Raw genomic sequence first — 12815 nt, forward strand, 5'->3', positions numbered from 1 at the left:
TCTTTCTTTACTTCGTGCGCGCGCGCTTGCCGTTGTCTGTGTGGGCGCACGCACAGGCGTTTGGTAGGTGAATCGGCGGCGCATGCGCGTACCCTCTTTCTCTCCTCTCCCTCCACTTCACACGCCTCGTTACCCCACGCGTCGCACAGCATCTGTGTGGCGACGCGGGCCTACGGGCCGTTCTTTTCCGTGTTTCCCTCTTCGTACAGTGACGGCAGTCGCTGAGGTACTCCAGCCAAACGGTGCTGGAAGCACAGAAAGGCTCGAAGAGCACGCGCGCGCACCAACACGCGTGGACACCCACACGCACGCACACAAAACATACAGTGATGGACTCGGCGTCAGGCATTAGTGGCTCTGCATGCGGGTCCAGGCATAATCGGCCACGGGTCTTCTGCGTTGTCTGCGGAAGCTGCAGTGAGCATCTTATCCTCCGCAAGTCAGGCCTCAAGTGCGCGAGCTGCGTAGGGAAGTCGTCGAACAAGCACTACGCTAAGTTGCAGAAGCGGCAGGCAAAGAAACTCTTTTCCAATGCCTTTCCAGCGCAGAGCCCGACTGCCGGCTTAGACACCGCCTCCTCCGTGCAACCCGGAGACTGCAGCCAAACCAATCGCCTTTTCAGCTCTGCTTCCTCATCGCTACCACCAGCCGTGGAGGACTACAGCGGCACCGCCGGAGTGTCCACGGAGCGCAGCAGCACCTTGCACCCTATCGAAGAGTACATCAGCGGCACCTCGGTGTACCGCGCCGTCATGGAGCAGGCATGCTACTCCGGTGAGAACGATCGAAGCGGCGGCGAGGGCGGCAGCGGCGATCGGCAGACACTCATGAGCGGTGCGGACGGCGTCACCCGATCCACATCCGACGCGCTTAGTAAAGCACATCAAGAGAACACTGCGTCTGGCTCACACACCAACGTCTCCTCCTCGGCTGCTGCCGGCGATAATGCTGGAGATATGCGTCGAACATCTCCGCCCCTTATGACTCAACGCCAAGAAAGTGGCGATGCGCAGTGCAGCGACCCAGGTTCGGCGAAGAGCGGTAGAGATGGCGTCGGCAAGACACCGCTCTGCCGAGACTCTTCACTCATCCCTCCAACGCCGATTCTCGACAAAGTCACAGAGAAGGAGGCCAACAATCAAGCTCCGGCGCGTTGCTACAAGACGGCGCCGTCGCGCTTGCCGCCCCGCCACGGGCCTCGAGTGACCAAGGGCACGCCGCGTCTGCCACCGTCCGCGGTCGACGTGAGTAGAGTGTCCGCAGCGCATACGGTCTCTGCAAAGTCCAACGGAAAGGCGACGGGCACCTCCTCGCTGAACGGCGCGACTGCGTCCCCGCCGTCCTCCGCCATCAAGGCGGTGCCCGCCGCAGCTCGCTGCGTTGAGGGCCAGGACTTGATGCCCGAAAGTGGCAACAGCGTGTTGCGCGACGCCACCCTGCCACCCGCCGAGCCCGCCGCCGGCCAGCACCACTCGCACCCCAGTACGCCGCGCGGCGACGAAGGTACCACACCATTAGCAGCGAGCCTTTCCCAAAACCCCACGCATCCTCCGCAGGTGCTGCGGGCCTCCAGACAGTCACCGACGACGTTCCCGGACGCGAGCTTGGGTCTGCCAGCGCCGCGAGCAGGCAGCTGCAACACATCCATCACCTCCTCGACGATGGAGCGCGGCCCCGCGTCGCGACTGCCGCTGCTTCACTCGCACGCGGATAGCAACGCGGGTACGCAGGTCCAACGTGATTCCCAAGGTGGAACTCGGCGCTTGAGCGCAGCGCCGTCGACAGTGTCAACGCTGCCGAACACGTCGGTGCGGCCCGTAGACGCGCCCGGGGCTGCCGGCGCAGGAGCGCCGTCGCTGAGCCGTATGCCAAATTCCTCAGGGGCTACCGCCGCTGCTCTCGACAACTGTCATAGCGTCGGCAGCAGCAGCCGATGCCGGCACAACAAGCGAGGCAGCCGCGGAGGCTCCTCCGGCGACTCGGAGTCGTCTTCGTCCAGCTTGTCCGATGACGCCTCCGCCATTGATTCATCGTTGCCCTCAGTGGTATCGTCAGCGACGCCAGAGGCCGTCATCGGAGAGGACGGTGCTGCCACCAGTGGGACGGGCACGAAGAAAGCGCTGCACGGCGGCACCAACGCCCTCGATGTGGGCACGAAGAAGCGGACAAGACAGGTGCCAAAGTCGGTGGACAGCACAATGGAGAAGAAGGGGGCAGGCGGCAGCGCGGGCCACGGGCTTGCGACAACGCCCCTTAGCGGCTATATCGATGCCTTGCACATAACCGTCGAGTCTGTTCAGCCACCGTTGCTGAACGGTCCAGAGACGACGACATTCGCCCCTTGTGGTGGTGATGAGCTACCGCAGGCCGCAACGAGCTATAACGACGAGAGTAGCACTACCACAGGTGACACACACAGCCGCTGTGACTCGATACGCAGTGGCTCCTTCCGCACAAACGACGGCTACCAGCGGCAGGTGTACGTTGTCGGGCAGTCGGGCAACTTCAAGGTGACGCGGCACATTCGCCAGTGCAGTGGCAGTAGCGATGTGCTCGCCGGGCGGAGCAGCGCCGCCGTTGCCTCGTCTGCGTCTGGCACGCTCACGGCGACGCGTCTACGCGGCCGGCAGCAGCACGGCAGCTCGGGCGACACCATGGGCACTGGCGCGGTGGAGGTGAAGAGGATCTCGTACCGCATAATCGTCAAAAACCGCTGCAGCGGCGAAGTTCTCTTGACGCAGGAGCGGCGTCTCTACACCCAAATCATACCCGCGCTGGAGCGGGTGAAGGCGATCGCGGGCGGCGAGCTGCCGGCGGTGCCGGTGAAGCGGCTGCCCAGCCTGCGGTTTGCCACGGAGGTGTTCACGGAGGAGCGCCGTGCAGAAGTCGAGGCGTTCCTTCAGGCCGTCGCGCTGAGCCCCTTTTATGTTCGCCACCCAGAAGTGGTGAAGCTGCTCGGGCTGGAGCTGTACGTGACCGACGCCGGCGCGGCCGCAGCGACCGGTGCCGCAGCGGCGAAAGGCAGCCGTGGCAACGGAGCGGATGCTCATCGGCCCAGCAAATCACCACGCGCCATGCATACGAAATCATCACCGTCGATGGGCGTCGGCGCCGACATCGAGGTAACACCGCTGGCACGAAGAGGGGCTGCTTGTGACTCGAAGTATCTTAGTCGTCACTCAAGAGATGGCGAGGCCGGCGTTAGAGCGGCTGCGGCGACTGGCCGCGGTGAGGCGGGCACCGGCTGCCTCACAGTAGACGCCCTCAACGCTTATTGCTCCTTGACTATGGGGGGCGGTGGAGGCGACACCGCTGATAGCAGGAATTTCTGCCGCTCGCAGAGCTGCTCCAGCGTGCAGACCTCTTGCTCTTCCGTGGTGCGTCGTCGCAAGCTGGACGAGGTGACCATGGAGGACCTCGAGCACATCCAACTCGGCAATCTCATCGGCCGCGGCACTTTCGGTTCTGTCTACCTGGGACTAGTGCAGACCCAACGTGGCTCGCTGATGGTGGCCGTGAAGGTGATGAAGGTCGGCGAGGCGGTAGCGCCGTCGGAGATGGAGAGCCTTCAACGCGAGCTGGACGTGCTGTGCGCCGCCCGGCACAAGAACATCATCCGCTTCCTCGGCAGCTCGCTGAATACGACGACGCGTGACCTGCGCGTCTTCACGGAATACGTGGAGTGCGGCACCATCCGCTCCCTTGTCGACCGCTTCGGTGCCTTGACGATGCTGGCGATTCAGCAGTACATGCAGCAGATACTGAGTGGCCTGCAGTACCTGCACAGCCTCTCGATCGCACATCGCGACATCAAGGGTGAGAACATTCTCGTCACCAAAAATGGCCGTATCAAGCTCTCCGACTTTGGCAGCAGTACCGGCGCGCCGTGCAAGGTAGTGGCCGCTGCCGAGTCCCCTTCCAAGGGGGGAAGCGGCGGGAGTGCGGACAGCGCGGCAAACGGTGGCCTCCCGGTCGGCTCACCGCAGTACATGGCGCCAGAGGTGATTCATGGCACCGTCAAATCGTTTGCCGCGGTCGACATCTGGTCACTCGGGTGCGTCGGGATTGAGATGATGGATCGACCCATCTGGCGCGAGAGCCCAAGCACAAACCCGTTCGTCTTTCTCTATCGCATCAGCCGTTGCGGGACGCCCCCGCACGGGCTGCCAACGGACGATGAGCTCGCCGCGCTCAAGGCGGAAGGCAAGAAGACGGAATGCGAGGGCTTCTCCGTGTACCTGGAATTTCTCAGGAGCTGCTTGCGCGTTGACCCGGAGCAGCGCCCGTCCGCGGCGGAGTTGCTCAAGCACCCCTTCATGACCTACCCGTACTCGAAGCACCTCCGCTGGATGCCGCCGATGCCCGCTACCGCGAAGCCCTCAGCTCTCAAGTCTTCATGATTGGCGAAGGTGCGCCCCGTCGCACCGATCCGTGTGCGTGTTAGTGTTTGCTGTTCATGTTGTCGTGTGTGCACATACGTATATACCACACATTTATATCTATGTTTTCTGTTTTTGCTCGGTGTCTTGTTTTCGCCGTCCCTTCGCTCTCCTCCCGCCCCCCCCCTGCGCACATGGGACGTACGTGTGTTGTCATGGCGAGGGTGTCGCAGTGTTGTGTGCGTGCCAGTGGGTGCTGCGAGGAACGTGCTTGTGTGCTTGTTTCATGCTCCCCCTTTTTTGCTTGCTCTTGCTTACTTCGCTTGCGGATGTGCTCCCTCCCTCCCTCCTGATCTCTCTCCATCTATCTATATATGTATGCGTGTGTACGTGTACGTGTGTCTGTATTTTGTTGTGTGCATGCGTGTTGTCTGCCTTGTCCGTGGGCGAAGGTTTTCCCCCCTCTCACTCTCCGCCCTTCTGTTGCTTATGTGTGCACGTGTGTGCCTCTTGTCGCTTAGACCGTTGTCGCGAGTCCCTACCATGGAAACATCCTCCTCGTGGTCCCCGACACGAGCGCGGTATGTGTGCGTGCAGGTGAGCGGCAGGGTAGTGTGGCGAGCGTCGTTCTGCTCGAGGGGACCCGATGAAGAACCAGAGGCTTTGCCGCGAGACACTGGTGCTCCACGGCACCGTATGCGGCCACTTTTCTCTCCAACCATGCCATCACGCTCCCTTTTCTCTCCGATGCCCCCCTCCCAGCCGTCAACTGTCCTCGCGTGTTCATCTCATCTCCCTCCCTGCCATCGCTCGCACCCATCAGACGCTGTTGCGTCGGCTCTCCGCCAACACCGTGGCACTACAAGCAACCTCGTTCTCCCCCGCAACATGAACACAAACTTCAGGGGGTAGGCGAAGAGGCGCGTACACGTAGCTCACACAAACGCGCGAGACGCACAAAGGCCGGACAAGTGCATCCACTGCAACACATCGATGAATCAAAATCGCGTGGCGGCGGCGGCTTGACCCGACAGCAGGCCACCGCCGCTTCCCTTTCCGTGAACATCACCACTCTTCTCCCTTCCCTTTTTTTTCTGTCGCTACGCTATCCAGTCCCAGCATGCTCCCCACCCCGCCCTACAGGTGCAGGTCTACAGACCCACATCAACACACTGGGAGCCCCAGGCAGCTCGGCTTGGGGAGGCTGTGTGCACGCGCGCACTAGCGGGCGGCACATCCATACGTGATTCTCGTCCCCTTTTCGCCGCAGCCGTCACGACTGATGAAGAACCGCGCACACGAACCACTCGCGGAGGCGGCGCAGCCGTTGTGCAGGCGGGGGGCCTCTGAGGGCCCTGGCCTGAGGCTGGCGGACTTCCTCCTCGAGCGCATGCGGCATGCACCTGGACCACCCCCTATTACCTGCACGACAGCCGCCACCGCCCTGGGGCAGGACCCTGGGCGCGGCCCGCCTGGATCCAGGCGTGCAGTCCACGGGAGTGTCGGTCTGGCGCCGATGACGGGGCATTTATGAGAAGGGACGGGGAGAGACAAGCAGAGCCGGTGGGACGCATGGCCTCGACGGCGGAACGGCTTGTCCTCCACGACCAGGATTCAGCCGTAGTGCGACAGAGGTTGATGGAGTGTAGCTGTATGCGCATATATGTGTTGACTTGTTCGTGGTATAGGATGTCAGGCTGAGCGAAGAAAAAGAAAGTGTCTCCTGGTCGTGGGCGCCTCTTTTATTGCTATGCATTTCTGCTGTTCTGCTGCTTTCCGGGGTCGCAGCCACTTGGACAGCGGGAGGGTCGGTCCCCTGTACCGCCACCTCTCTCCCTCTCTCGCAATAACGCTTCTCGTGCCCACCGCCCACACCCACTCCGCTCTGAGGCGCACGTTCCAATCATCTGCTGTATCTTGTGTGCTCTGCACGCCTGCGCTCGGTTGTGCGCAGGCCGTCGAAGGCTTCAAGGGAGAAGGGGAGCGAAGGACAACAGTCGAGGTCGTCGCGGCCATGCGTTCGCGTTGCCTGTTGTGGTCTCGTTTAGCTTGCGAGGGACTTCTCCCGGTCATGTGCGTGCGTGAGGTGCTCGTGGGCAGCGGCGCGTGTGGCGTTGCAGAAGAGCTTCTTTGGCTCGCTGTTTTTCCCTGAATGTCGCTGCGCTCCCCACCGCCCCCCGCGCCGCTCTGAGAGAGTCAGATGTGCCCCAGCTGCTTTGGCCTCCTCTGAGCTCACGTGCAACGGCGACTCTCCCTCATTCTTGTCTTCGCACACCACTATCCCACCGCGGTCGTCGAGCAAGAAAGTCACGAGGTAAAACTCTTGTGTTCCTGCTGCGCTTCTTCGCGCGCGCCACCTTGACTCTCCGTTTTTCTCTTCATGGCGCGCCCTCGTGCGTGTGCTTCTTCTCCACATGTCTTCATATGCTGCGTGTGCGTGCCTCTGGGGTTGGTGGTGCGTCGTGCAACGCGCGCTTCTCCCTCTAACCCATCCATCCACTCCACCCCCGGGCGCAGCAACGAATGCCCCGCCCCGCCCCTCCCCAATTCGTTCCTCATTTTTTTTGGCCCTCCTGCCCTGGTCTCTTATCTCCATCTCGGTGCGCTGCATGTACACGGGTATGTGGTGAGGACGTAAACGAACTCTCAGCAAAGAACTGCACACGCTCTTGCGTGTCAGTCATCGTAATAACCGCCACCACCACCGCCACAACACCGCCACCCCCCTCCCTCCCCCCTCTCCGCACTGACAACCTTGTGTTTCTACTAAGTTTAGCGCCCCCTTTTTTGCGTTTGACACGGCAGTCTGACCACGTGGGTGAGTCGCACCCTAAGCCACCGCGCTGCCCCCATCACCTGCGCGTGCGCACGACTCCGTTTCTGCCTCCTTCGCAGGCAACAGCCCCCACCCCTATTCTCTCACGACCATTTACCCTCGCCTTCACGCTTGCGAACGCACGACGGAAGGACAGACTCTGACCCCCGATTCTCGATCCTTGCCACCGCTACCGCCACCTTCCCTCCCGCTCACACTTGTGCGTGGATCATCCTTGGTGTTCCCCACCCTTCACCCTCCCCCTCCTGTGGGAGCCGCCGTTCTCCTTCCTTGTTTTTTTTCCCCGCCTAATTTGCGCGGTAGCTCAACGAAGACCCAACACACCAGCGCCCGTTGAAAAGCACGCACCCACATCAACGCCTCCCCCCTCCCTTCCCCCTCCCCTGCAGGCCAATCAAAGCCCGTGAACGCTCCAGCAAAACCAAGAGAACCACACGAGAAGGAAAGCAATACAGACGACGAGCGCCTCATCTCCGCCCTCTGACTCTCCTGTCCGTGGGTGTGTGTGAAGCGGTTCTTTGTTGGACAGATATTTGTTGCCCCCCCCTCCTCCTCCCCATCATATATATCTATCTATATATCTATATATCTCCCCTATTGTGCCCCCCCCCCTCCCCCTCCCCCCCTGTAGGTTTGACTTGCTTGCTTGCGGAGCAACATATCTTACTTTGCGCACCACGTCGACCTCTGGCTCACTCTCGCACTCGCGCGCGCGCTTTACCTTTTCTCCTCCTCCTCTCGCTTTTCTGTGCTTCTCTGTGTGCTCTGCCACCTGCGTTTTATGCGTGACTGTAGCTGCTGTTGGGTTGCTGCTCGCTGCTCGCTACTGCTGGTGCTGTCGTCTTGTCGTCGATCATCATCATCATCATCATCATCTCTCTCTCTCCTTCTCTCCCCTGTCGCCGTCGTCCTCTGCTTTCTTCATTTTTTCCCTTTTTTGTTTGCTTTCGCCTGCTTTGAGATCCCTTCCCCTGCTTTCTCGCACACCCTAGAGCTTGACAAGCGCATTATTCGCTACCCTTCGTTTCCTGCTCATTTCCTTTCGCCATTTTTGGGCCTCGTGCACGGCGCGTATCGAGAGAACGACTCCCCCTCCCTCTCCCTCCCCTCCCTTCCTTCCACACTCACACCCACACCCACACCCACCTACAAGCAACAACGGAAAAGACGGGGCTGCTGGGAAGCGTCACGCAGCATCGTCGGCAGCGAGCGAGAAGAAGGCGAAGAAAGGGAGCGCAAGAACGGCAACAACAAAAAAGCGTAGCCACGCCCCATACCGACACAGCTATAAGCTGATACGAAACATCGGACAGGCGGCGTCATAGCGAGCGGTGATAGCGGCAGAAAAGCAGAGTGAGCGTACCGTCCACATAAAAGAGGTGCAGACGCGTATAACAGATACGGACATAGCATATTGCTCTTGAGCGCATTCGTGACTCTCTCTCTCTGTGTGATACTCCTCTGCTACGTCTCTGTGGCGTCTGCCAGCGTGTCTCCTCCCTTGCTAGTGAGTATCTTGAGGTGCTCCGATCTCTCTCGTTTTTTTTTTCTTTCCCTTCGTGTACGTTCACCTTTTTTTTTTGTTTCTCCCCTCTCCCCGCCTCTCTTTCCCTGTCACACTGGTGCGCACCTTTTTGTTTTCCTTGCTTGCGAGTGACACCCTTTCCTTGGCTTGCGTGCCACCGTTTGCTTTGTGCTCTGCTGCTCGTGCCTCCCTGTGTGCGTGTGCGTGTGCGTGTGCGTGTGTGCCTCTCTGCCTGTTCTCTCTTCCGGTGCTCGTCTTTGCAACATATCATCAATATCGAACGGCGGATACACACACACATATATATATATTGGTGTATCCTCATCTCTCTTCCCTTCCCCCGCCTTGCCACCACCACCACCACCACGATCCCCTCTCTCTCTCTCATTCTCTCTCCTTGTGAAGAGTTGTAGTGATAGTCGTAGCCGTGCTGCAGAGATCGGTGCGGGCCCATTCTCTCTCTCCATATAACGGCTGCCACTTGTGCGTCTGCCTCTCTTCCTCTTCTCTCTCTACGTGTGTGCGTGTTGCTTGCATCGGTTCCCATTTCTACGTTGCTCGCTGCTGCTGTTTTCCGTGTTTGTTTGTTGACGCCACACTCACGCGCGAGGGCGCCGCGTTGACTCCCCTCTCCCCCCTCCTTCTCTCTCCCCATCCTCACCGTCGCCGGCCTCCTTCTCTGGCCGCTGTTCTCCGTTTCTTTGCGTTTTCCTTGGTTATTAGTGTCGTCGCTTCCCCGCCGCGCGTGCCAGCGTGACTGCGCTTCCCTCCTCCCCTCCTCCTCTGTAGTTGTACAACGTCCCCTCCCTGCTTGGTACCAGCTTCCGGCGCCTCGCTCACCTTCTCCCCTCCCGTGTCCCTCCCCTTGCATGGACGTGGAGGACGAGGTGCATCCGTGGACAAGGACAGAGCCGCCTTTGCGAAACAGACATTACTTTTCCATCGTTGACGCAAAGGGATCAACCAGCCGCGCCAACGAACGGGACGCGGTGCTACAGCCGTTACACTTAACGGGCTTTTATCACCTCCTAACACGGTGGTGGTGTGGTGGTGGTGGCAGGCACGACTGCGCGAAGGCAGCAGCTGAAATACAAAAAGAAAGCTATTGAGGACTTATACGCACTCCTAACAAGGAGATCCATCCGAGCACGAGTCTTGGCTTCTCACAGCAGGCCTTGCCGCTATCGGGTACGAACGCTTTCGGCGAATCTCACCTATCAAGGCCGCGACTGAACGGGTACGGTCCTGCCCCGGCTCTGATGGCGTCGTCACTGCCGCACCGCCAACAGACTTTGCTTCAGGCGCGCACAAATGTGGCGGCGAGGGACACGGCAGCCGTTGCCACATTGAGAGCGAAGGCGGGCTCGAACGGCAGCAGCCAGAACCTCCGTCCTGCTGCTCAGCGCCTTGAGCGTACACAGAGCTCGTTTAAACAGACGGACATCTCGCAGCGCCCCCCATCCATAGCCCCCAATGCCGCTACTGTCGTATTACTGAGGCGCATGCAGACGCGCGACAATGGCCGCGCTGGCGGCACGGGCGACAACGTTGCTGCAAACGTTGCGCCATCCCATCAGTCGGTGCAGCGGCAGCGCCTGAGGGCCCAGATGCCGAATAAGATCACACTTGCCAACAACGACGTCATGGGTGAGGCGCCGAAGCCGTCATCTATGGCCGAGTCAGCGCCGAAGGCAGGAGCGCAGCGACGCAGGATCGTAAAAAGTAACCGAAACGCTGTCGCTTCTCGTGGCCCGGCTGAGCCTTTGAAGGAGCGCAGCCCCGCCATCAAAGTCAACGACGGCAGTCGCCGTAGCGACAGTGCGACGGCGATGAATGCACCTGCACAAATCAAGGTCGCGGTGCGCGGCGGTGCACGAGGGCCGGCGTCTCAAGACAACCCGCTCGCCATAGGAAACGACAAGCGTTTCTCTGCACAGAATGCGCGCGGCGGGATTTCTACGGCGACGCTGTCACCGTCGCACACCACTATTACGGTCTCGGATGACTACTCTGCCGAATTCAGCGTCCGAGAAATTTCCGACGTGCTTAGCCCCATGACCCCTGCGAATCCCACCAACCAAAAGACCCCACAGGTGCAGCAGCAGCAATGGCAGGGCGGCGGCCGGATCTACGACCTGAATGCTGGCGCCAACGATGACAGCTTCATGGACGGTGACAGCCCGATCGAATTTGTGGAGGAGGACTTCGAGTTAGATGACCCTGTGCCTGGCGGCACGAGGCACAACGACCTTGACGGACAAGCTTCCGAGGTTGGCCCTGGTCGCTTCTCCAAGGCTGGGGCATCAAACCTGGACACGTTCCAGCAGCAAAACCATGTGCCATCGGCCGCATCGCGAGGGCCGGCCCGAGGAGCGACTCTGGCGAGCGGCGCTACCGCAACACAGCACGCCGATGGGGCTCATCACTTAACCACCGAGGGCACCATGGACAGCGGCCCTGCCGGCCCTGACTCCAACCGTGACTCCCCCAGTAGCGCGCCGAAGGAGCGGGCCGAGCATGCGAACGAGGCCAAACCCCATAACGGGCCCGCGATGATCAAAGTGCCGCCGCTGGCGCTCGACGCGATCAACGCGAATCGCAAAACCGGCAAGGCGTCGTACAAGGTTTCCCACCCCAAGCCGGGCACCGTCGTGCCCGACATAGAGAGTTCGTCGACGGAATGCTCTGATATGCCGAACAACTCTTCCCTACCGGCCAACTCTGAGGCGCCGGACGTGACGGACGGGGTGCCGAACCGCCCCCTGGAGCGACGAGGCGGCGCGAAGAAAGGCAGCGGAGACGACAAGTCAGTGGGTGGCGCCCACAATGGCTCTTTGCTGTCGGACAGTGCCGTGAACGGGCATCGCACCGGCGCCGCCGGTCCCTCCGCGTACAAAGGCAACCCCCAAAACTACGGGAGGCACGGCATGTCTGTCATGCCGTTTGATGATAGAAGCAACGGCTCGCAAGACTATGGGGCGTCGCCGCCCCGGAATGCATGCGAAGGCTTTGGTGGCAACTCTGGAGGTTACGGGATGGATGCGGGGGCCTCTGGCTCAGTGCAAAGGCAGCGCTGGCTTGAGGAGGCGGACAAGCAGAGTTCAGAGGAGTCCAGGCCGCCGATGACCAGCGTGAAGAAGAAAATCAAGTGTTGTGCCGTCATGTAGCGCCCACGCATACACGCCGACACAGATAGCGAAAGGGTGCACAGGTGATGGGGTGATGTGGGGGTGGGTGGCGGATGTGCCTACCCACGTGGACGCTTCTTCTTTTGTGTATATGGTGTGCTCGTGCACGCGTGTTGTGCGTTGCCGATGACTCTTCGTGATGTGTAATGGCCTCCATTACCGTCTTGCTCCACGCCGCAGCAGCCGCGGATCGTTGTGCTACATCGGAGGCTTCTCCTGCTCCCACCCCCTCCTCCCTCCCCCGATGCGTCCGCTTCGGGCCTGCATCGCCCTCCCTTTTACGTATATATATATATTTCCTCCATTGCTGCTTGCTTTCCTCGTGCGTAAGAGCTTTCGGGCTACTGCGAGGCCCTTCCTTCTTTGCGTTTCTGCGAGCCCGTTGTATTGCGCATCTTCATTGTTGTGTGCACGCCCTGATGATGCCGGGCTACCGAAACTCTGCGTGCGTGGTGTTAGGGTCCAGCATCTCCACCCTGTGTGTGTGTGTGTGTGTGTGTGTGAGGGGGAGGCCAAGCGGCCTGCAGCCGGCCCTTGGGCGCGACTGCGGACTTGTGGTGTTGACGGATACGTGTGGACTGGCGCGGCGCTGAGGAGACGTGCGCTCATGATCAGGCTTGTACCCGCTCACTGAGAATCGTGTCGGCGATCAAACCATTATCGGGCGCCATGAGTTCTTTGTGCGCAGGCACAAGTCTCTCCGCGGGCCTCTTCTGCTTGACATGCTCGCTCCTGCCAAAGGCCTGCGGGCTCAGGAGAAAACGGAATGCCCCTGCTGCCACAGACTCATGGCGGCGCCCCATGTGTCGCGGCACATGCGGGCGAGCCATCCGGGCGCGCCCCCCGCGACATCGACGGAAATGGAGGACGATGACAGCGATCCCCCC

The 12815-nt window shown here is 60.7% G+C and overlaps 2 protein-coding genes across 2 annotated transcripts; both read left to right on the top strand.

The window, feature by feature from the left end:
* Positions 1 to 329: 329 nt before the first annotated feature.
* On the top strand, positions 330 to 4400 carry LINJ_07_1050 (putative protein kinase; the record flags this gene model as incomplete). The annotated part of the gene is made up of 1 exon (XM_001463299.1): positions 330 to 4400. One exon carries the CDS (start codon positions 330 to 332, stop codon positions 4398 to 4400), a length of 4071 nt encoding a protein of 1356 aa, XP_001463336.1.
* A 5599-nt stretch (positions 4401 to 9999) lies between these two features.
* LINJ_07_1060 (hypothetical protein, unknown function) lies at positions 10000 to 11907 on the top strand (the record flags this gene model as incomplete). Its single annotated transcript, XM_001463300.1, has 1 exon — positions 10000 to 11907. The coding sequence occupies one exon, from the start codon at positions 10000 to 10002 to the stop codon at positions 11905 to 11907; it is 1908 nt and encodes a 635-aa protein (XP_001463337.1).
* Positions 11908 to 12815: the final 908 nt, after the last annotated feature.

This window comes from Leishmania infantum, chromosome 7, assembly GCF_000002875.2.
Source record: "Leishmania infantum JPCM5 genome chromosome 7".
NCBI classification, from domain to species: Eukaryota; Euglenozoa; class Kinetoplastea; order Trypanosomatida; family Trypanosomatidae; genus Leishmania; species Leishmania infantum.